General features: G+C 43.0%; 1 protein-coding gene across 16 annotated transcripts in view; it reads left to right on the forward strand.

The window, feature by feature from the left end:
• The first annotated feature begins 1,016 nt into the window (after positions 1 to 1,016).
• Positions 1,017 to 24,066, forward strand: part of LAMB4 (laminin subunit beta 4) — a 68,858-nt gene continuing 45,808 nt past the window's right edge. For 3 of the 16 annotated variants that reach the window (XR_009156026.1, XR_009156027.1, XM_058190232.1), the window contains exons 1-8: positions 4,820 to 5,872; positions 7,977 to 8,137; positions 14,375 to 14,507; positions 17,426 to 17,499; positions 18,041 to 18,229; positions 19,411 to 19,474; positions 20,766 to 20,980; positions 23,081 to 23,201. Coding sequence is in view for 9 of the 16 variants with exons in the window: in XM_058190232.1 (XP_058046215.1) it covers positions 5,836 to 5,872; positions 7,977 to 8,137; positions 14,375 to 14,507; positions 17,426 to 17,499; positions 18,041 to 18,229; positions 19,411 to 19,474; positions 20,766 to 20,980; positions 23,081 to 23,201 (994 nt within the window). In the remaining 7 variants the exon portion in view is untranslated. The other 13 variants (XR_009156025.1, XR_009156028.1, XR_009156029.1 and 10 more) reach the window with 10 other exon arrangements.

The following is a 24,066-nucleotide window of genomic DNA, read 5'->3' on the forward strand; positions in this document are numbered from 1 at the left end:
AACTGAATGGAGCTAGCAGAGCATTTAATGGCTGGATGCAGAGGTGAAATCCAGCAGGTTCTGAAGAACCGGTAGCAGAAATTTTGAGTAGTTCAAACAACCAACAAATGCCACCTCTGGTTGGCCCCAGAGTGGGGTGGGAATGGGGATTTTGCAGTATCCTTCTCCTGCAGTGGGGTGGGAATGGGGATTCTGCAGCATCCTTCCCTGCCATGCCCACCAAGCCACGCCCAAGCCACACCACGCCCACCAAGCCACACCCACAGAACTGGTAGTAAAAATAATTGAATTTCATCACTGGCCGGATGCCCTTCCTGTCACCAATGCAGAGTTTTGTTCGGCAAATATATTCTCATTGGGCTCAGAGAGAGAAATATCAACAGCAGCACATTGGCGACAGTAGTGGTTTTCATTTATTTTCGCTACCGGTTCGGAACTGTGAGCATGTGGTGCTTCTGTGCATGCACAGAACCTTCTGCGCATGTGCAGAGCGTCCATGATGACGTCTGGGTGGGTGGGCGGAGCCTCCCGCTATTGCCGCTACCGGTTCACCCGAACCAGAGCGAACCAGTAGAAATCCACCACTGATTGGTGAAGACTTTATAAGTGGAGACATTTCCATGGGGTTGTTGTGACCCAGGCCCAAGCAGGTAGTAATAAACTTAATCCGTGGAAAAACGAACTTTATTTGAACAGCTGGAAATTACTTCATCCCCAGCATCGTTCCACTCAAAGTAAAACAAATGCCTCCCAACACAAATTCCTCAGTTATCTCACAAACCTTAGTCCAATTAGGCAAACTGCCAAAGGCCCTTCCTGACAAAAGTCCAGAAGCCACAAAAACAAAGACGTAGACGAAGCAGAAGACACAGCTACAATGTTGTTTTCCGGCAAAGCTCAAATGCAGGTGCTGGTCTGTTTTAAGCCTTATGGGAGGGGCCAATCATCTCTTGGCCCTACTCCTGAGTTGTCCTCTCTGCTTGAGCTGCTCTTGCCTTCTGGCAGCTCTTCTCATGCGTGCATTAGGAACAGGCTCCTCCTGTTCCTTTGCCTCACTACTATCAGTCTCTGGAGGCTCCGGAGTCCGCACCTCACTCCCTGATGGCCCTGGCCTCACTTCAGCCTCATCGCTGTACGACTCCGTTGCCAGCTCCGTAGGCTGCTGACGGACCACAACAGGGGTGGCTGTAGCTTTATCACAATTTTCTTTGCCGTTCAAGAAATGGATTGGTGCTATTTGTCTCACAGCAAAGTACGTGCATTGATGGATTTCACCTCTCAAGTTTTTTTGGCAAACATCAGTTTCCGTTGCAACTATAAATGCACCAGGCAGCACGGCTTAACAAATCATCTTTTTGGCAGATTTTAAACTCATTTTCATCTACACCCAAGTGCCTGAAGGGAAAACATTCTCATTGTTTTCTTCCAACTTGGCGGTACGACTTTAATTCTCTGTTTTCGCTCGGCTGGTCGTGTTTCAAGAATCGCTTACAATTCAAAGGGCAGGTAAGACGGTTTAGGTGGTTGGGAATTCTTCAGCGGTAGGAATAAGGGCTGTCTGGGGATATCTGCACGATGGCTGCGTATACCTGGGCAATCTGTGCATTGCTTCTGCTGTGTTCCATGTATCAGTAAGCATCGATCTTAATGTAAATCTTAGCTCACAGTGCAGAGTAATAAATCGGTTTTTACAGTTGATAGATTTCGCTTGCTAAAGTTGTGGCGGACATCTACATGGTGCTAGGTCAAAAAGGAACAGGGGAAAAGGGGAAAAGGGGAAAGGAAAAGAAAGAAAGAAAGAAAGAGAGAGAGAGAGAGAAAGAAAAAGAAAGAAAGAAAGAGAAAGAAAGAAAGAAAGAAAGAAGAAAAGGAAGGGAAGGAAAGGAAAAGGAAGGGAAGGAAAAGGGAAGGAAAAGGAAAGGAGAAATGGAAAGGAAAGGGTGAGGAAGGGAGAGAGGAAAAGTGGGAAGGAAGGAGGAAAGGAAGGAAGGAAGGAAGAAAAGAGTGTGGGGAAAGAAAGGAATGAAAGGGAAGGAAGGAAGGAAAGGAAAAGAAAGGAAAGGGGAGGAGGGAGGAAAAGTGGGAAGGAAGGAGGAAGGAAGGAAGGAAGGAAGGAAGGAAGGAAGGAAGGAAGGAAGGAAGGAAGGAAAGAGTGTGGGGGAAAGGAACGAAAGGGGAAGGGAAGGGAAAGAAAAGGAAAAAGAAAGGAAAGGGGGAGGGAGGGAGGGAGGGAGGAAAAGTGGGAAGGAAGGAGGGAAGGAAGGAAAGAGTGTGGAGGAAAGAAAGGAAAGGAAAAAATGAAAGGGGAAGGGAGAGAAAAGGAAAAGGAAGGGAAAAGGAAGGGGAAGGAGAAGGAAAGGAAAGGAAAGAGGAAGGAGGCAGGAAAAGTGGGAAGGAAGGAAGAAAGGAAAAGGAAATGGGGAGGGAAGGAAAGGAAAGGAAAGGGAGGGAGGAGGGAGGGAGGAAAAGTGGGAAGGAAATAAGGAAGAAAATCTTGCAATCTTGATCCATTGAGAATTCTTATTTGTTAGAGATCTAGCTTGACATAACCTCTGAGAACAGTAATATGCATAGCCGTCGTAAGCCCTCTTTTGAAACCATGTCCCCTGTGCTCTTCGACCAAAAACATGAAATCGATCATTTCAAGCTCGACTCCGAACTTTCAAAAGTGATTGAAGATTATGTCCTCATTGGATACGAAACTCATTGGGTTGCGTTTCACCTACCTTTGCTACCGGTTCGTTCGCTTGCTCGTGCTCGCTTCGCAGCTTCTGTGCATGCGCAGATCGTATTTGATGATGATTTGATGATGGGTGAGCAGAGCCTCTCACTGCCGATGCTACCGGTTCGCCACGAACCGGAGCGAACCGGTAGCAACCCATCACTGGTTTGAAACAACGAAGCATCAGTTCTGATGTAAGTTCCGCAGGGCCGGTTTAGCTCTGCCTGGTAAGGCCTGTTATTAAGAACACAAAGCCTGCAATTACTGCAGGTTCGAGCCCGGCCCAAGGTTGACTCAGCCTTCCATCCTTTATAAGGTAGGTAAAATGAGGACCCAGATTGTTGGGGGGGCAATAAGTTGACTTTGTAAATATATACAAATAGAATGAGACTATTGCCCTATACATTGTAAGCCGCCCTGAGTCTTCGGAGAAGGGCGGGGTATAAATGTAAAAACAAAACAAAAAACAAAAAAATTCTTTTGGGCTTCAGTTATTGTAATTCAAGCACCGCGCTAGCAGGAGATGTTCGGAGTTAGTCCAAGATACGTGGAAGGGCCTTCTCTTTGGGGGCTCCTACCCTATGGAACGAGCTTCCCCCTGGACTCCGACAAATACCTGACCTTAGGACCTTCCACCGCAAACTTAAAACCTACTTATTTCGTCTTGCTGGACTCGCTTAAATTTTATATTATTAAATTGATTTATGGGTTTTAAATTTTTTAGTAAATTTTAGGGGGAATATTTTTATCTATAAGTAGCCAAATTAAATAGGTTTTTTAAGGGTTGTTTTTAGTTTTGAATTGTTGTTTTCTTTCTGTATTTTATTTGTGGCTGTACACCGCCCTGAGTCCTTTGGGAGAAGGGCGGTCTATAAATAAAAATATTATTATTATTATTATTAAGGTATCAAGTTACAGAAAGCAAGCCTATTGCAAAATATTTATGTCATTTGATATTAAATTTTCTCTCTCTCATCAATATCTGTATCAAAAAAACCAAACAAAGCTGGAAACGTTCTTCTCTAAACGATTGACTTTGGAAGATGAGTATTAATAAAAAAAATCATATAATTATTTTCTCATCGTCTCATGTCTACACATGTCCGGAGAGATTTTTCACTTCCTTGTGATTTCAAGCCTCTCTCTTTTAATGCATCAGTTGTTGTTATTTTTTTTTTTAAAAAAAATAACAGTGGCACGCTCAATTTAATAATTCATAAATAAGTGAAACAGAAATAAAACTTAGAAAGGACGAACAGTTATGTCTACATGGGACACAGATTTCAAAGAACTGTAGTTCTGTTAGGATATTTCCTCAGTTAATCCTTTTGAGAATGGAATTGTTTTCATGGAATATGAGCTTACAGGAAATTGAAATATTGGTGTTTCTTTCTTTTTCTGTTTAATATGCAATTGCATCACGACATACTAAGTTTGAGTAGAATGTAAACCTCGTTTTTGATCTTGGGAGGCACTAGCATGAAGGGAATTTTTTCTTTTCTTCCCTGAAGCGCAAACAAAGCCAAGGCAAGACTTATCGAATCGAATCGAACAGAACAGAACAGAACAGAACAGAACAGAACAGAACAGAACAGAATTGGAAGGGACCTTGGAGGTATTCTAGTCCAGCCCCCTGCTCAAGCAGGAGAACCTGTACTATTTCAGATAAGTGGCTATTTAATTTCTTCTTAAAAACCTCTAGTAATGGAGCATCAGGGGAGAAATGCTCCCGGTTCGGACCGGATCGGTCGATCTGATAGCGATGGCAGCAGGTGGTTCGGAGAACCGGTAGCAAAAATCCCTGCCCACCCCCACCCATTCCCACCCAATCACCCGGTCACCCGCTTCCCCGCTTCCCGCTTCTTTTAAAGAATGCTTTTAAAAGGTTAAAAAAAAAAGGCTCTGACAATCACAGTGGATCCGCGCGATCGTCAGAGCCTTTTTTTCACTTTTAAAAGCATTTTTTTACAACCTATTCGGCCAAATAGCTTCTAAAAAATGCTTTTAAGAGGAAAAAAAAGGCTCTGACAATCCCAGCTGAGCCACGTGATCGTCAGAGCCTTTTTTTTTTAGTTTTAAAAGCATTTTTTACAACCTATTCGGCCGAATAGGTTCCAAAAAATGCTTTTAAGAGGAAAAAAAAGGCTCTGACAATCCCAGCTGAGCCACGCGATCGTCAGAGCCTTTTTTTTTTAGTTTTAAAAGCATTTTTTTTTCAACCTATTCGGCCGAATAGGTTGTAAAAAAATGCTTTCAAAGTAAAAAAAAAATCGTGCGGCACATCTGATTACCTCCCCACGCGCTGTTCTACTTACCCCATGCCTCCTTTTAATGTGCACTGCGCATGTGTGCTCCTCGCATTTGGTGCGTGGTGCGCACTACATATGCATGCAAATAGCACGCATGCGCAGCCAGCGAACCGGTAGTAAACCGGTTCAGATTTCATCATTGTGAAGCATCCACGATTTCTGAAGGCAAGCTATTGCACTGGTTAATTGTCCTCACTGTTAGGAAGTTTCTCCTTAATTCCAGGTTGCTTCTCTCTTTGATTAATTTCCAACACCGTTTTTTCTCCTGCCGTCTGGGGCTTTTGAGAATAAGTTGAGCCCCTCTTCTTTGTGGCAGCCCCTCAAATACTGGAACATCGCTATCATGTCTCCCCTAATTCTTCTTTTTGTCAGACTAGTCCAGGGGTCTCCAACCTTGGGCCCTTTAAGACTTGTAGACTTCAACTCCCAGAGTTCCTCAGCCAGCTTTGAACTCTGGGAATTGAAGTCCACAAGTCTTAAAAGAGCCAAGTTTGCAGACCCCTGGACTAGTCAAACCCAATTCCTGCAACTGTTCTTCCTATGTTTCCATCACTAGGCCTTTAATCGTCTTAGTTGCTCTTCCCCCACGCATTTTCCCAAGGTCTCAACCTCTGTTTTGCGGTAGGGTGAGCAAAATTGGTTGCAGTATTCCAGGTGTGGTCTTACTAAGGTTTTATAAAGCTGTACTAACACCTCACGAGATCTTGATTCTATGCCTCTGTTTATACAACCCAGGACTGTATTAACCTTTTTGGCTGCTGCCGCACACGGCTGGCTCATATTCAAGTGATCATCCCACATCCCATGATGTGGTTCCCATTGGTTACTCTTCTGAATGTTGGTAAGTTCAACTACCTCGAATATGGTCCAACATATTCCATATATTTTATTTTAGCTACTGCACTGGTGAGTGACCAGTTTATACTAAGAATGCCTTAGGTAGCAAACCTAGTATGAGCCTTGCTGAGGTCTAGCCAGGTGTGCGTTTTTCACTACACATCCTATACTATGTGGTTCAGGGGTGAAATCCAGCAGGTTCTGACAGGTTCTGGAGAACCGGTAGCGGAAATTTGGAGCAGTTCGGAGAACCGGTAGCGGAAATTTTAAGTAGTTCGGAGAACCAGTAAATACCACCTCTGGCTGGTCCCAGAGTGGGGTGGGAATGGGGATTTTGCAATCTCCTTCCCCCAGGAGTGGGGAGGGGAATGGGGATTTTGCAGTATCCTTCCCCTGCCACGCCTGCCACGCCACACACCCCAAGCCACGCCCACAGAACCGGTAGCAAAACAATTTAGATTTCACCACTGATATAATTGCCCATCTCTAACTCATTGCAGGAGTCGAGTTAATCTATGATGACAAAAAATAAACAAATCGGAGGATTCTGATAGCACAACTTCGGACACACAAATTTTATTAAAGGACATAAATTAGGTCACAACTCCCAATGCCAATTCTTATTTGTATGTCTAGGTCTTTGGGAATAGGCCTACGTTTGACATAAAGCTTGATTCTTATTATTTGTAGTCAGAGTGAAATACTTTTAATCAACTTTTTAATTTCATCCAAACCATTACTTAAAGAGTTTCATACTGAAATTGGGCAGCCCAGAATTCTGGTTTGCATCCACAGCATAGGAACCTCAACAAGCGTTGTCCCAAAGGAGCTTTTCCCAAAAAAGCAATTGGACTTTTTCTTGGGTTTTCTCCTTGAAAACGTTTCACTTCTCATCCGAGAAGTTTCGTCGTGAACTCAACAAGAGGCAGCGACCAACCTGGCTCAGAGCTTAAGCGGGCTGAACGAGTGGGTGGCAAACGCAGAAGTAGTGCCAAGCTACTTCTTGGATAGGCTGGGAAGTAAAACGACAAAACGAAACAAGCAAAGGCAAAAACAAGACAACTCCTGTAACCCTGCCAAGAAAAATGTGTGGGTGCGCTCACCTGGAATTTTGGCTGGACTTGTGTTTTGGGTGCCAGGATTGGGTGTTGTTGTGTTTTTTTGGCTAGATTTTCTATTTGTTTATTGTTTTATTATTATTTTCTCCTCCTCCTCCTCCTTCTTCCTGTTCTGCTTTGGCTCTTTTTCTGCCTCCTTCTTCTTCCTGTTGTTCTTCTCGATCTCCTCCTTCTCCTTCTCTTCCTCCTCTTCCTGCTCCTCCTCTTCCTCCTTCCTGTTGTTGTTCTTCTTCGTCTTCTCCTTCTCCTCCTGCTTTTTCTTCCTGTTCTCCTCCTCCTCCTCCTTCCTGTTGTTTTTCATCTTCGGCCGAAGAGGTTGTAGAAAAAATGCTTTTAAAAGGCTCCTCTGACGATCCCAGCTGAGCCGCGCAATCATCAGAGGCTTTTTTTCTTTTAAAGATTAAAAAAAATGTTTTTAAAAGGCTCTTCTGATGATGATCCCAGCTGAGTTGCCTCATCATCAGAGGCTTTTTTTTTCTTTTAAAGGCAAAAAAAAAAATCCTGTTAAAAGAAAAGAAAAGCCTCTGATGATCAGGCAACTCAGCTGGGATCGTTAGAGGAGCCTGTTAAAAGTATTTTTTTACAACCTCTTCAGCCAAAGAGGTTGTAGAAAAAAATGCTTTTAAAAGTAAAAAAAAAAAAGTTGGCCACGCCCACCTAGTCACATTACCCCCCCTCACACACACACACCAAGCCACGCCCACAGAACCGGTAGTTACCAATTTTACATTTCACCACTGCTATTTCCCATAAAAATTGAATATGTGTCATTGGTAGATGTTGTGGCCTGTGGATGGCTTGTAGGAAAAAGGAGGAGTTAACTACGCTTGCTTTTGTGCGGGAAACCCCAGAGTTGGTTTTGCTTCTCCTGTGCCAATGTGGTTTATTCAGCAAAGTTTTAGACTCAAAAATAATGTGCCAGGAGTTTCTTTTTTCTGAATTTGCCAACTGGATAGTTGACACCGCGTTTCCTCTTTATTTTGTATTCAGTGCTACTCCCAGACTGTCTGAGCAATCAGAATAGCTGTCAGCATGGAGCTTGCCATCCATCGGTCGGAGATCTGCTTGTGGGACGCAGCCAACAGCTGACTGCTTCGTCCACATGTGGACTGTTGGGCCCTCAGAAGTACTGCATTGTGGGGTACCTCGAGGTGGGTTTATTGTCATGCCAAGAAGATCGTTGGAACGTCTGTAAAACAGCACATCACAGTCACCCCGAATTTGCCGTCCGTCTCTTATGTCCGAAACTTGAATCCATTTTTTTTTTCAACTACAGGCTAGGCAGCAGAAGAAAAATTGTAGACAATAAAATAATAGGGTTAGAAGGGATCTTGGAGGTCTCCTAGTCCAAGTCTCTGCTCAAGCAGGAGACACATACCAGTGATGGCTAACCTTTTTGCTCTCGCGTGCCAAAAGTGGGGGGAGCATGGGGGGGATGCACGCGTGTGTGCCCACACCTATTGTCGTGTCCCCCTCCCACTCCAACGACCGGGTCTAGGAAGTCCGTATCAAGCGTGGCAACAAAGCCTCTGCAGCTTTGCCAAATTCCTTCCAGGTTTCTCCGGGCAGGCAGGAGTCCAAGTTTTGACTTCAGCAAACTAGATGAGATTTTGCTTGACTCAAGGTTGGAATGCCACAAGCAGGTCCTTTATATAGGCTGTGGGGTGTGGCTCCATGACTCAGCATTTATCCAGGCCTGCCCCTCCCTTCCTTCTGCTGGCGTCGCCTCTCAGATCTCCGGAAGTGGGGATCCTCCCACTGTGAATTGTCTTCTGCTGTTTGAGAAAGGGAGGGGTCAGAAGGAGTAGGCCCGAGTAATTCCAATCCGTGGCTAACTTCCTCTGATGGCTGAGCCAAAGGAACACAGGGGCTGGAGGCATGACAGGCCGTTCATCTTCATTATCAGACTCGGAGTCTGATAACAGGCCCGGGAGGAGACGGGAGGGGCCCGGCTGAGGAGGACGAGGCACAACACCTATAATTCAATGCTCCCCCATGCTCTAACCCCCCTCTGCATGTGTGTGCTCCCACACACCCCCGTGCTCCCCCCTCCTTTTGGCACATGAACCGGTAGTAAAAAGAATTTGGAACCCTGGCACAACCACGACCTGGATGACTGAGAATCTTCCACTGATTGATTGTTCTCACTGTCAGGAAATTTCTTCCTAGTTCCAGGTTGGGTCTGTTTTTAATGATCTTCCACCCGTTGCCTTTTGTCCTGCCCTTCAGTGCTTTGGGGAATAAATCAATCCCTTCTTTTCTGTGACAGCATCTCAAGTACTTGAAGACTGTTATTATGTCTTCCCTCATCCTTCTCTTCATTAGACTAGCCCAGGGGTTTGCAAACTTGGCTCTTTTAAGACTCGTGGACTTCAACTTCACAAAGCTGGCTGAGAAACTCTTTGGAGTTGAAGTCCACAAGTCTTAAAAGAGCCAAGTTTGCAGACCCCTGGGCTAGCCATACCTAGTTCCCTCCATCATTCATCGTAGGGATTAGCCTCCAGATCCCTGATCACCTTTGTTGCTCTTCTCCGCACTCTTTCTAGGGTCTCAACGTCTTTTTGGTATTGTGGTGATCAGAATTGGATGCAGTATTCCAAATTTGGTCTCACCAGTGCGGTATAAACCAGGGGTCTCCAACCTTGGCAACTTTTAAGACTTGTGGACTTCAACTCCCAGAATTCCTCAGCCAGGGAGTTGAAGTTCACAAGTCTTAAAGTTGCCAAGGTTGGAGACCCCTGGTATAAACCATGCTCAGCTACTGGACATGAAGAGGACTTAAAGTTGTGGACATTTTGAAAATTTAGAACAGAATAAGAGTTGGAAGGGACCTTGGAGGTCTTCTAGTCCAACCCCTTGCTTAGGCAGGAAACCCTACACCATTTCAGGCCAATGGTTATCCAATCTCTTCTTAAAAACTTCCAGTGTTGGAGCATTCACAACTTCTGGAGGCAAATTGTTCCACTGATTAATTGTTCTAAGTCAGGAAATTTCTCCTTAGTTCTAGATTGCTTCTCTCCTTGATTAGCTTCCACCCATTGCTTCTTGTCCTGCCTTCAGGTGCTTTGGAGAATAGCTTGACTCCCTCTTCTTTGTGGCAACCCCTGAGATATTGGAAGACTGCTATCATGTCTCCCCTAGTCCTTCTTTTCATTAAACTAGCCAGACCTAATTCCAGCAACCGTTCTTCGTATGTTTTAGCCTCCAGTCCCCTAATCATTTTTGTTGCTCTTCTCTGCACTCTTTCTAAAGTCTCCACACCTTTTTTACATCGTGGCGACCAAAAATGATTTAACAGAAGACTCAGGACAACACAACACAAGCATAACACTTCTCTGCTATTCGAAGAAACTTTGTTCAGGCTTCTTCACAAGCCTGACCATTTTATATTTCCAGACCTACCAGCCTAGGAAGCACTTTCATGGCAGATCTTAAGTGGTAGGATGGTTGATAGAATAGAATAGAATAGAATAGAATAGAATAGAATAGAATAGAATAGAATAGAATAGAATAGAATAGAATAGAATTTTTTATTGGCCAACTGGGATTGGACACACAAGGAATTTGTCTTGGTGCATATGCTCTCAGTGTACATAAAAGAAAAGATACCTTCATCAAGATACAACACTTACAACACTTAAAGATAGTCATAGGGTACAAATTTAACACTTAATGATACAACACTTATATGATAGTCATAGGCTACAAATAAGCAATCAGGAAACAATCAATATCAGTAAAAATTGTAAGGATACAAGCAACAAAGTTACAACAAAGTTGATCTGAGCGATAGCACAGTCTTTCTAAGGACTTGGCCCTAAACATAATTTTAAATTCAGCTTACAGTACTTACATATTGATGCAAATTGGAGCAGCTGGCCCAGTCTAAAATTTACGTGAATCAACTGTTTAAGGCCCTCAAATTTTGAACAATCAGAATTTTACACCAGTTTCTACGTCTAGAGATCAGTAAGATCCTTATCCCATCATAAGGCCTAATTCTAAGGATTACTCAATCGTAAGAATGCTAACCTCTAAACCTGAATTTTATTTATAAATCAGAAATTACTTAAGAAATATTTCACAAGTCTGAACTTCTTAAACAGTTTTCTACTCCTTTGTCCCTAAAGGAATCCATACATTTAATTGCCAAAACATTACATTCATCATTCATAGATACTTTGAATTTGCCATAAAAGAATTTCTGTTCTTTAAACTCGGCCTGACCTGAAGGTGCAGCTGCTTCTTAGCTCTGTCTTGCATTCAGACATCTGTTATCACTTTCAACTTTTCACTCTTCCAGAAAGACAGAGAGAGAAAAAGAAGAAGAAAAGAGAGAGATCAGAACGCTGAGAGCTTCTACAACGGAGACAAATGGGTCCTTGTGGGTCTAATCACATTTGGCCAAATAAAGTATACAATTCAATTTTCTATTCTATTCTGTTCTGTTCCATTCTGTTCCACTCCACTCCACTCCACTCCGTTCCGTTCCGTTCCGTTCCGTTCCGTTCTGTTCTGTTCTACACTGGAGGTTTTTAACAAGAGATTGGACAACCATTTGTTTGAAATGGTATAGGGTTTCCTGTTTGAGCAGGGGGTTCTCTTCTCTTCTCTTCTCTTCTCTTCTCTTCTCTTCTCTTCTCTTCTCTTCTCTTCTCTTCTCTTCTCTTCTCTTCCCTTCCCTTCCCTTCCCTTCCCTTCCCTTCCCTCCCCTCCTCTCCCCTCCTCTCCTCTCCTCTCCTTTCCTCTCCCCTCCCCTCCCCTCTCCTCCCCTTCCCTCCCCTCCCCTTCTCCATTCTCTTCTCTTCTCTTCTCTCTCTTCTTCTCTTCTCTTCTCTCTCCTCTCCTCTCCTCTCCTCTCCTCTCCTCTCTTCTCCTCTCCACTCCCCTCCCCTTCCCTCCCCGTCCCTTCTCCATTCTCTTCTCATTTATTTATTTATTTATTTATTTATTTATTTATTTATTTATTTATTTATTTATTTGTCACAACAATTTATATAGGCATCACACAAAAAGATTATACAGTATATAAACATATATATGAGGAAATATAAGGAAGTATAAGCATATATATAGAAAAAGAAAAAGAAAAACAATAGGACAGGAACGGTAGGCACGTTTGTGCTCTTATGCACGCCCCTTATGGTCCTCTTAGGAATGGGGTGAGATCAATAGTAGAAAGTTTTTGGTTAAAGCTTTTGGGATTATGGGAAGAGACCACAGAGTCAGGTAATGTGTTCCAAGCACTGATGATTCTGTTACAGAAGTCATATTTTCTGCAATTAGATTAAAGCAGTTAACATTAAGTTTAAATCTTTTATTATTGCAATTAAAGCTGAAGTAGTCTTTAACAGGAAGGACATTACAATGGATGATTCTATGAGTTAAACTTAGGTCTTCCCTTCCCTTCCCTTCCCTTCTTCCTTCTCTCCTCTCCTCTCCTCTCCTCTCCTCTCCCCTCCCCTCCCCTTCCATTCCTTCTGAAGTTAGAACTAGAAATATTGCTGTATTCTTTTCATATAAAGGGTTATTGTACTTGCTTGAGGCCATGTGGGCAGAAAATATTTCAGATCACAGCTGGATCTGTTCCTTGTTGCCTATCAATTTGGACCCATTGAATTAAGTACTCTTTAGTCCCAAGGGAACCTTCAGAGGATTTTAAGCTAATTTGGGAACAAACCTTTGTGATTGGCTTCAGACATCGTGTAAAACCATGGATTTCTTAAACTGTGAAGGAGGTGGGTTGTTTGTTTGTTTGTTTGTTTGTTTTTTGAGTAAATTCAAAGCTTTTATTGTCATTGTACATCATGTATACAACAAAATTGGTTTAGCCTCTACTGGTGCAGTCCATACAAAGCACATTTGGCTGAATTTGCTAGGACACTGAGCTTGTCGATCGAAAGGTCGGCAGCTCGGCGGTTCGAATCCCTAGTGCTGCCGTGTAATGGGGTGAGCTCCCGTTACTTGTCCCAGCTTCTGCCAACCTAGCAGTTTCGAAAGCACCTAAAAATGCAAGTAGAAAAAATAGGGACCACCTTTGGTGGGAAGGTAACAGTGTTCCATGCGCCTTTGCCGTTGAGTCATGCCGGCCACGTGACCACGGAGACGTCTTTGGACAGCGCTGGCTCTTCGGCTTTGAAACGGAGATGAGCACCGCCCCCTAAAGTCGGCAACGACTAGCACGTATGTGCGAGGGGAACCTTTACCTTTACCTTTACCAAGCCAAAATAAAGAGACCCCAATAGCTAAATCCATGCCATGGGATCAGCCTAACCCCTTTTTTTTTTCTTAGCACCATACCCAGATACCCAGACATGACCTGAGTTTAATTCATAGAATCATCTGTTACAACTTCCTTCCTGTTGAAGACTACTTCAGCTTCAACCACAACAATACACGAGCACACAATAGATTTAAGCTTAATGTTATTAACCGCTCCAATCTCGATTGCAGAAAAAATGACTTCAGAAACAGAGTTGTTAATGCCTGGAATGCACTACCAGACTCTGTGGTCTCTTCCCAAAATCCCCAAAGCTTTAACCAAAAACTATCTACTTTTGACCTCACCCCATTCATAAGAGGTCTGTAAGGGGCGTGCATAAGAGCACCAGCGTGCTTACCGTTCCTGTCCTAATGTTCCTTTTGATTGTATCCAATTTCATATAGTTATTACATACTTATGCTTATATTTATGCTTATATATCGTTTAATTATTTCATGCTTATGCTTATATACACTGTTGTGACAAATAAAATAAATAAATAAATAAAATATTCTGACTTAGTAAAAAACCAGGGGTGAAATGCTCCCGATTCGTTGCCTTCGGAAGTTGTGGGAGCTTCATCCCTGGAAGCTTTCAAGAAGAGACTGCACTGCCCTCTTTCAGAAATGGGGTAGAGTATTTTGCTTGAGCAGGGGGTTGGACTAGATGACCTCCACGGTCCCAACTGTTAATCTGTAAGGCACATCACTCTTAGGAGCTCCGGTTGGCGGTCCTCAGTCACGCGGCCTTAAATTTTGGAGTTAGTTCTGCTTTCTCCCTCCTTGATGAGATTTTCCTGGAAAGAGAACAGACAGAAACAGGCACACAGGAGGCTCACAATCGTGAGGTGAAATAATATTTCATCTCCCTCAAATCCCAAGAATGAGGCAATTGTTCCCGCCTCACTTCTCACAGCAATGAAGCAGGTTAAGTGTGAAAAGCACAGGGCGTGTACAAATAATTTTTCTGTCAGCTAATCTTCCTTCTTGGGTGGCTGATGCAAAGAGGGGGGAGAGGAACTGAAATCTATCGGACCACCAAAAAAACACACACAAAACAATCTTTGCCGACCCCCCCAAATAGGATCAAAGAGAAGATCTGTGTTTGTGTCTACCCCTTTCTCTAGGATAAGAAGAAATGTTTCACCTGCGATTCCAGGCACCCCTATCGCCCGCTTTTCCAAACCAACAGCCACTTGATCGAAAACGTGGTCAACTATTTGGAACGCGATCGGAAGAAGTGGTGGCAGTCTGAAAATGGTGAGTGTTCAACTTCCATCGGACAATTACCGAGCAAAGTGGCAAATCCTCGTCTCGGGGTGGTATTGACAGAATGGTTATGTTGTGGTCCAAGTAGGTAGTAATAGATGCAATCAGTTCAAAAACAAACAGGATTTATTAGAACGGCTGAGAGTTAAACTCATTCTCAGCGTCGTCCAAACTAAATCAAAGCAAATTCTTCCTAACACAATTCTTCAGCCTTATCACCAACCTTGGTCTAATTAGACAAACTGCCAAAGGCTTTTCTTGGCAAAAGTTCAAAAGCAGAAGACGCCGACAAGAAATAAATGCAGCAAGACAAGGAGCAAGGCTATCAACGTTGCTTTCCAGCAAAGAGCCCAAACGCCGTTGCTGGTCTTTTAAGCCTTATGGGAGGGGCCAATCATCTCTTGGCCCTACTCCCGAGTCATCCTCTTTACTTTAGCTGCTTTTGCCTTCTGGCAGCTGTTCTCATTCGTGCATTAGGAACAGGCTCCTCCTGTTCCTCTGCCTCACTACTGTCAGCTTCTGGAGGCTCCGGAGTCTGCACATCACTCCCCAATGGCCCTGGCCCCACCTCTGCCTCTGACACTCATCCGGGCCTTCCCCTGACTCCAGAACTGGCCCATGTTCTTCCTCAGCCTCATCACTGTCTGACTCCGTTGCCAGCTCCGCAGGCTGCTGGCAGACCACAACAGCTTGTTGGTAGCTAAGTCAAGTTCTAAAATTATCCAACGAAATCAATTGATGGCTCGGTGCCTAACATCAAGCAGAGTGCCAGCCATTTTCTGCAACATTTGGAACAATAGGAGATTTCAATTATTTGCAGCCTCATTGAATATCTTCTATTTAACAGAATAATAGAGTTGGAAGGGACCTTTGAGGTCTTCTAGTCCAACCCCCTGCTCAAACAGGAGAGTCTATACCATTCCAGAGAAGTGGCTGTCCAGTCTTTTCTTAAAAGCCTCCAGTGATGGAGCACCCACAACTTCTGGTGGCAAGCTGTTCCACTGGTTAATTGTTCTCACTGTCAGGAAATTTCTCCTTATTTCTAGGTTGCTTCTCTCCTTGATTAGTTTCCATCCATTGCTTCTTGTCCTGACTTCAGGTGCTTTGGAGAATAGCTTGAGTTGACTCCCTCTTCTTTGTGGCAGCCGCTCCAATATTGGAACACTGCTGTTGTGTCTCCCTAGGCCTTCTTTTCATTGAACTAGACAAATCCAATTCCAGCAACCCTTCTTTATATGTTTTTGTGTCTAGGCCCTGAATTATCTTTATTGCTCTTCTCTGCACTCTTCCCAGAGTCTCAATATCTTTTTTTATAATGTGGTGACCAAAACTGGATGCAGTACTTCAGGTGTAGAATACCTGGACACTAAAGATTTAAATATTTTAAAATTTAAAGATGCTAAAATCGCACTAGCTCATTCAATTGTGTTGGAGAAATGGAAGACACACACACACAAAAAACCCAGAATCAAGAAATTATATATTTGAATGTCTGTGATTTTTTAATAATAATAACAGAGGGGACCTTGGAGGTCTTCAACCCCCTGCCCTGGGAGGAAATCTATTCAAAATCCCAAAATCTTCAACCAAAACCTGTCTACTATTGACCTCACCCCATTCCTAAGAGGACTATAAGGGGCGTGCATAAGAGCACAAAAGTGCCTACCGTTTCTGTCCTATTGTTCCCTTCATTATATCAAATTAACATAGCTGTTGCATACTTTAACTTATATATACATATTTTTCTTTCATGATATGTTGTTTTTATTTATGACGATGTTTGTGTATACTGTTGTGACAAAAATAAATAAATAAATAAATAAATAAATAAATCTTACACCACTTCGGACAAATGGTTATCCAACATCTTCTTAAAAATTTCCAGTGTTGGAGCATTCACAACTTCCGGAGGCACGTAATTCCACTGATGAATTGTTCTAATTGTCAGGAAATTTCTCCTTAGTTCTAAATTGCTTCTCTCCTTGATCAGTTTCCACCCATTGATTCTTCTTCTACCCTCAGTTGCTTTTATTTTTATTTCAGTTATCTTTCTCTGACCCTAATACACCCATTCATTATATAAATTAATATAATCAGATTAGGTAAGAATGTGTGCTTTGTAAGACTTGAGCATTGGGGGGAGGGATATTCCTTGCAAAATAATTTGATTTTTTTTTTATTCAAAAAGTTTTACAGAAAATTTTTTTCCCCTTTCCCCCCACTTCCCCTCCCCCCCCTTCACAACCCCCCTCCCCCCCCCCCGACTTCCTGAAACGAGCACAAGGTATAGTTAAAAATAAAACAAACATATGCTAAAAAATTTTCGTCCCAACTTAATTATACCCCTACAATCATCAATTCCTAACTTCCCCCGAAAACAATCAAAAATAATACATCGTAATCATTCAAAAACAGTCTGATAACTCTTAGTCTGATATCTACTTTGAATATAGTCAATCCATTTTTTCCATTCCTTTAAGTATCTTTCTTGCGTATTGTCTTTCAAAAAGGCTGATATCTTCGCCATCTCAGCCAAGTTGGCAACTTTCAATATCCATTCTTTTAAATCTAATAACAACAGCAAGATTACTAATAGGACAATACTGGAAGAAAAAAGAAGTACCTACAATTGTGATTGTTCTAATATTAATCAAGATAAGTATAAGAATTGTTTGAGAGTTAGAAACATAAGCCATCAAATTGAGTTAGTTAAATGGTGTCCCCAGAAAATTGAGGTACCAGAGGTCAATCCTCTGGCCATTTTATTTGGAAAATAAAATATATATCCTTGAAGTGGTTTCTATAAGATAGACCCTAAATGCAATTAATTCATCAGAAAGGGGAGACAATAAATATTTCCTGCTTTTGTTCATTTTCCAGTTATCTGCATCTGGCTTATTTATTTGCAGGTGTCGACCATGTCAGTATTCAGCTGGACTTGGAAAACATGTTTCAGTTCAGTCATCTTATTCTGATTTTCAAGGTACCAAAACTACAGTATTTGAATTATTGCATCGCCTGGTATAATTGTTTAGAATAGGTAGGTAACATTCAGGTACTGCCTGCTTTTATCTTGTTTGGAACCAACATTGTTTGCATCTCAGAATCACTCAGCTGATGTTGACCAGGACCTGCGATCACTTGGAAGACAATTTACCTTTTGCAAAAAAGGATATATGCTTCTCCTATTTCACTAGCAAAAAAAAAAAGGGGTGGGTGGGGTTACCAGTGGTGAAATCTAAATTTCTTTAGAAATTTAGCTCGGGGTGAAATGTAAAATTTGTTCTGTGGGCGTGGCTTGGTGGTGGTGGGGCTAATGTGACTGGGTTGGTGTGGCCAACTTTTTTTTAAACTTTTAAAAGCATTTTAAAAAATTTTTAAAAAGCATTTTTAAAAAAATGCTTTTAAAAGCCTGTGATGATCAGGCAACTCAGCTGGGATCTCCAGAGGGAAAAAAAAGCTTTTAAAAGGTTCTGACGATCCCAATCTGAAGGTGTGTGTGTGTGTGTGTATATCTCTTGTAGACCTTTCGTCCTGCCGCCATGTTGGTGGAGCGTTCTGCAGATTACGGCCGAACCTGGAAGGTCTGTCGATATTTTGCACACAACTGTGCAACTGCTTTTCCTGGCGTTCCTTCAAGGCCACCCAAAACGTTTGGAGAGCTTATTTGTGACTCCAAATATTCAGATATTGAACCGTCAACCAAAGGGGAAGTATGTATATAATTTAATTTTCATGGTTTTGATTCTCCATGCAATTACAGGACCTCCAAGGTTCCTTCCAACTCTGTTGTTCTGTCCTGTCCTGTCCTGTCCTATCCTGTCCTGTCCTGTCCTGTCTTATCCTGTCCTATCCTATCCTATCCAGTGGTCAAATTTTTTTACTACCGGTTCTGTGGGTGGGGCTTGATGGGTGTGGCTTGGTGGACATGGCAGGGGAAGGATACTGCAAAATCTCCATTCCTTCCCCACTCCTGGGGGAAAGGATACTGCAAAATCTCCATTCCCTCCCCACTCCAGGGGAAGGATACTGTAAAATCTCCATTCCCTGCCCACTCCAAGGGAAGGTTACTGCAAAATCCCCATTTCTTCCCGATCAGCTGCGACTTGGGAAGCAGAGACTAGATGGGAGTGGGGCCAGTCAGAATTTTTACTGCCGGTTCTCCGAATTACTTAAAATTTCCGCTACCGGTTCTCCAGAACTGGTCAGAACCTGCTGAAACCCACCTCTGATTCTATCCTATCCTATCCTATCCTATCCTATCCTATCCTATCCTATCCTATCCTATCCTATCCTATCCTATCCTATCCTATGATGTACAAATCTATTCAAATTTCCTTGAAGTCAGAAAACTGCCAGACAGTTTTTATGGTTCATTCTGTAGTTAAGCACAGGTAGTCCTCAACTTACAACAGTTTGCTTAGTGACCGTTCAAAGTTACGACGGCACTGGAAGAAGGGACTTATGACCGTTTTTCACAATTACGACCATTGCAGCATCCCCATGGTCCCCTGATCAAAATTCAAGCCCTTCGCAACTGACTCATATTTATGACCGTTACTGTATCCCAAGGTCAGGTGATCCCCTATTGCGACCTTCTAACAAACAAAGTCAAAGGGGAAGCCAGATGGTTATTAAGTTATCAGCTGCAGTGGTTCATTTAACAACCATAATAGAACAATAGAATAACAGAGCTGGAAGGCACCTTGGAGGTCTTCTAGCCCAACCCCCTGCAAGAAAGCTTGTAAAATGGCGCAAAACTGACTTAACAAATGTCTCACCTAAACTTTGGGCTCAATTGCGGTTGTAAGTCGAGGACGACCTGCATGGGCAAGGAGTGAATTTCAGATCAATCTTTTCGTGCGCTTATCAATATTATTTTGGATTTTGACAGGTTATTTTCAAAGTTCTGGATCCCAGTTTTGAGATAGAAAATTCTTACGATCCGCACATCCAAGGTAGGAATAGGTGGGATTTGAGCAGTCCTTTACCAATTCTTCTTTGCTTTGATTTATTTGATAGCTCAGTGGCAGAACACAACCATGAATGAAGTGAGGGGAACTTGGTGCTCTCTGAGCTTGCTTGTTTTCTAGCGGACGTTTCATGACCCAACTCGGTAACATCATCAGTGCTACCGTAGTAAGGAGTGTTGTTTGCTGTCGGTTTACATTCCGGTGACTCGCCTGTTTGTGTGGGTGGGGGCTGTCTTAGGGTTTCTTTGGTTGGGCTGTTTACTGTTGGTTCTTTGGCAGTTTCTTGATTGGGGGATTGTTTACTTGATCGTTGGTCTGAAGTTAACCTTGGAGTTAAATCAGTGGTGACATGTAAAATTTGTTACTACCGGTTCTGTGGGCTTGGTGAGGGGAGGGGTAATGTGACTGGGTGGGCATGGCCAACTTTTTTTTTTTTACTTTTAAAAGCATTTTTTCTACAACCTCTTCAGCCGAAGTTGTAGCATTTTTTTTTTTTGCCTTTAAAAGAAAAAAAAAGCCTCTGACGATCAGGCAACTTAGCTGGGATCGTGTCGTGTCCCACTCCTCCGCTGACGGCCGGGTCAGGGAAATCCGAATCAGGCTTGCCTCTGCAGCTCTGCCCAAAGTCCTAGCAAAGTCCTCAGAGCAGGCAGGAGACCAGTAAGTGACTTCAGCAAGATAAGTTCGACTTTGCCTGACTCAGAGACTGCCAGAAAGCAGATCCTTTATATAGACCATGGGGTGTGGCTCCATGACTCAGCACTCATTAAGGCCTGCCCCTCCCTTCCTTCTGTTGCCTCCGCCTATCCAATCTTCTGATGCGAGGGTCACTCCAATCAGCTGTTGGTAATAAACCCTCCTTAGGCTCACCTGCTGTGGAGGAGGGGGAGGGGTCTAGCTGCTCCGTTTGCCTGGGCATGGAGTCAGGGCTGGGGCCGGGAGGTGCTCCTTCTTCTGCAGTTTGTCTGGGCATGGAGCCAGGACTGGGGCTGGGAGGCATACATTCCTCCGTGTTCGGGAGCAGATAAGAAGGCCCCGGCTGCTCTGAGGGCGGGCAAGACACAACAGATCGTCTGAGCCTTTTAAAAGCATTTTTTTACAACCTCTTTGGCTGAAGCTGTTGTAGAAAAAATGCTTTTAAAAGGCTCTGACGATCCCAGCTGAGCCACGCGATCATCAGAGGCTTTTTTTTTTTTACTTTTAAAAGCATTTTTTCGGCCGAAGAATATTATTTTGAGCTAAACTGATTTCACATTTCCGCAATTTTTCATTGCAGAGCTGGTTGCTTTTACAAATCTGAGAATCAACTTTACAAAGCTCCACATGTTGGGCGATACTTTACTTGGGGAAAAGAAACGGAATCTTCTGGAAAAATACTACTACGCGCTTTATGAAATGGTAGTTCATGGGAGCTGCATGTGCCATGGCCACGCCAGCCACTGTGGACCTGGGGAAAATCTGCGAGGGGACGTCTTCCACGAGCCTGGGATGGTGAGTCGAAAGAGTTCTCTCTTCAGAAGACTCCTGTCAACTCGCAGAGGATCCCTGACCTGCTCTCAAGTTACTATAGGCAGGTGGGATGGGAAAATAAACTTTGGAGCTGTAGCGAGGCAGTACGTCAGTCAAAACAAAAGCACATTCCAGCCATATCTCTGTCAAGGCTGTCTCCCAGGTTAGTCAGAGTGGCCGGAAGAGAGTGATTTCTACAACCTGCAAAATTGCTTCAGTTGGAGAATGTGATTGATGACGCACCTTGGGGGGAGGGGGAGAACAGGGTCAAAGCCAGAACGTAAATTACGTGGGGTCAGAGTTGGCTTCACTTGGAACCTGCCGACATGAAGCGCCTAATAAATAACTGGATTTCTTTTGAAGTTTGGCTCCAGGCTTGTGATTTAATTAGGCTTGTGATTTAATTAGGTCATCAGTCGGAACCCTGACAACTCCATTTGGGCACAATGGAAACATGGCAGTAATACTGTAGGAGAAGAAACAGATCACAGGGGGTGGAGTCAAGAGAGGATTTAGCCTAGAATCGTTACATTGCCACAAATGCTCCAAATCCAACCACTCTTAAATTCTGTTCACTCTTATCTAGCACAAATTTAGTGCTGACCACTAATCGACTAGATTCTTAGGTATAGGCTTAGCTGGAATAAATCAGTTTAGCTGGAATTTAATGTGTGATCCTGATTCTTTCCACCTGACAAATATTCCTAAGTGTAACTAGGTAACTAGATATAAGGTTATCATAATACATTTTAACTGTCATTCTTGGGTCCAAAGATTCTGCAAGATGGGTGCTCTGAGATGCTGCCTCTTAAGATGGCAGCAATAGCAGTAGCACTTAGACTTATATACCGCTTCACAGCACTTTACGGTTCTAAAAAAAATCTAATAAATAAATAAAAATCTCTAAGCAGTTTACAGAGTCAGCATCTTGCCCCCAACAATCTGGGTCCTCATTTTACCAACTTTGGAAAGATAGAAGGCTAAGTCAAGCTGAGATAGATAGGTAGGTAGGTAGGTAGGTAGGTAGGTAGATAGCTAGCTATAGCTATAGATATAGATATAGATATAGATTACCGTGTTTTCCCAAAAATAAGGCCCTGTCTTATATTTTTTTGAACCCTGAAATAAGCGCTTGGCCTTATTGCCGTGCGCTCAAAAGCCCGATTGGGCTTATTATCAGGGGATGTCTTATTTGGGGGAAAACAGGATAGATAGATAGATAGATAGATAGATAGATAGATAGATAGATAGATAGATAGACAGACAGACAGACAGACAGACAGACAGACAGACAGACAGACAGGCCGACAGATAGATATGATGGATGGATGGATGGATGGATGGATGGATGGATGGATGGATGGATGATATATAGATACATAGATAGATAGATAGGTAGATAGGTAGATAGATAGATAGATAGATGATAGATAGATTGATCAATATCGATATAGTTATTGATATAGATATAGAGATAGAGATAGATAGATAGATAAATAGATAGATAGATAGATAGATAGATAGATAGATAGATGACATAGATAGATAAATAGACAGTCAGTCAGACAGACAGACAGACAGATACGTACAGAGAGACATAAATAGGGAGATGATAGAGATAATAGAGAGATAAAGAGGGAGGGAGGGAGAGAGGGTGGAGGGAGAGAGAGAGCGCAATAGCACTTAGACTTATATACATCTTCATAGAATTTTATAGCCCTCTCTAAGCGTTTAGAATCAGCATTTTGCCCCCAACAATCTGGGCCCTCATTTCACCGACTTCGGAAGGATGGAAGGCTGAGTCAAACTTGAGGCAGTCAGGATCGAAATGCTGAACTGCTGGCAGTTGGCAGTCAGCAGAATTACCCTGCAATACTGCATTCTAACCGCCGCGCCACCACGGCAGAGTTTCCTAATGATGGGTAATGACGTATGCACATGAATGAACCCATTTTATTGTGGATATGCTCTTCACCCTTGTGGCCCATTCTCGAAATTTATGTCTAGCAGGCCACATCAGAGGAACGCAAAGCACTGGAAGGGCCAACATGCACTTCCATAATATTCATTGATGCATTTCAGGTCCACGGAAACTGCCTTTGTGAACACAACACAGACGGTTTGTCCTGTGAACGATGCAAAGATTTCTACAACGACGTCCCTTGGAGGCCAGCTGAAGGATCCCAGGAAAACACTTGCCGAAGTATTCCAGTGATTGGCTTAATTTTTAACCAGATTTGTGGATAATAATTGTCCATCACCCTGCCGAATCTCCATTGGCATGGCGGTGTCAAGTGCCGGGAAAATCATGAAATCCAGGCAGTTCAAATGACCATAAAGTTTTATTGCAAGCTTAAGCTCTCTACAAGAATCTGGCCAACTAACAGTCAAGGGAAATGAGTGGGAGATAAGAATAGAAAGGAATTCACGGCAGGCTGGACTTAGATCTCTTGTGGGTGCGCAGGGACTCATGACTGATGACATGTTTGACCCTTCAGCCTGGTCATCTCCTACAGGCAGACTGAAATTTCATGCTACAGGTAGTTTTTTTTTTTTTTAAATTTATACCCGCCCTTCTTCGAAGACTCAGGGCGGCTTACACTGTGTTAAGCAATAGTCTTCATCCATTTGTATATTATATACAAAGTTAGCTTTTATTGCCCCCAACAATCAGGGTCCTCATTTTACCTACCTTATAAAGGATGGAAGGCTGAGTCAACCTTGGGCCTGGTGGGACTCGAGCTTGCAGTAATTGCAAGCAGCTGTGTTAATAACAGACTGCTTTAGTCTGTTGAGCCACCAGAGGCCCTTTTTCAGTTAACAATCATTCATCAAGTGACTGTTTGATGGGATGATGGTGCTAAGTGAGGACCCTAACTCTAACTCCTCCAACTTGCAACCATCATGTGATTCAGGTGCTTAGCAACTGGCTCGCAATTATGATGTTGCAGCATCCCACAGTCATGTTATCGACAGCAAGCAAAATCCATAGAGAAGGCGGAAGGAAGTTGTAAATGGTGATTGAATGACATCATGCCTAACAACTGCAATCGGAACTGGGGCAGTAA

The sequence above is a fragment of the Ahaetulla prasina genome, chromosome 7 (assembly GCF_028640845.1).
Source record: "Ahaetulla prasina isolate Xishuangbanna chromosome 7, ASM2864084v1, whole genome shotgun sequence".
Lineage (NCBI taxonomy): Eukaryota > Metazoa > Chordata > Lepidosauria > Squamata > Colubridae > Ahaetulla > Ahaetulla prasina.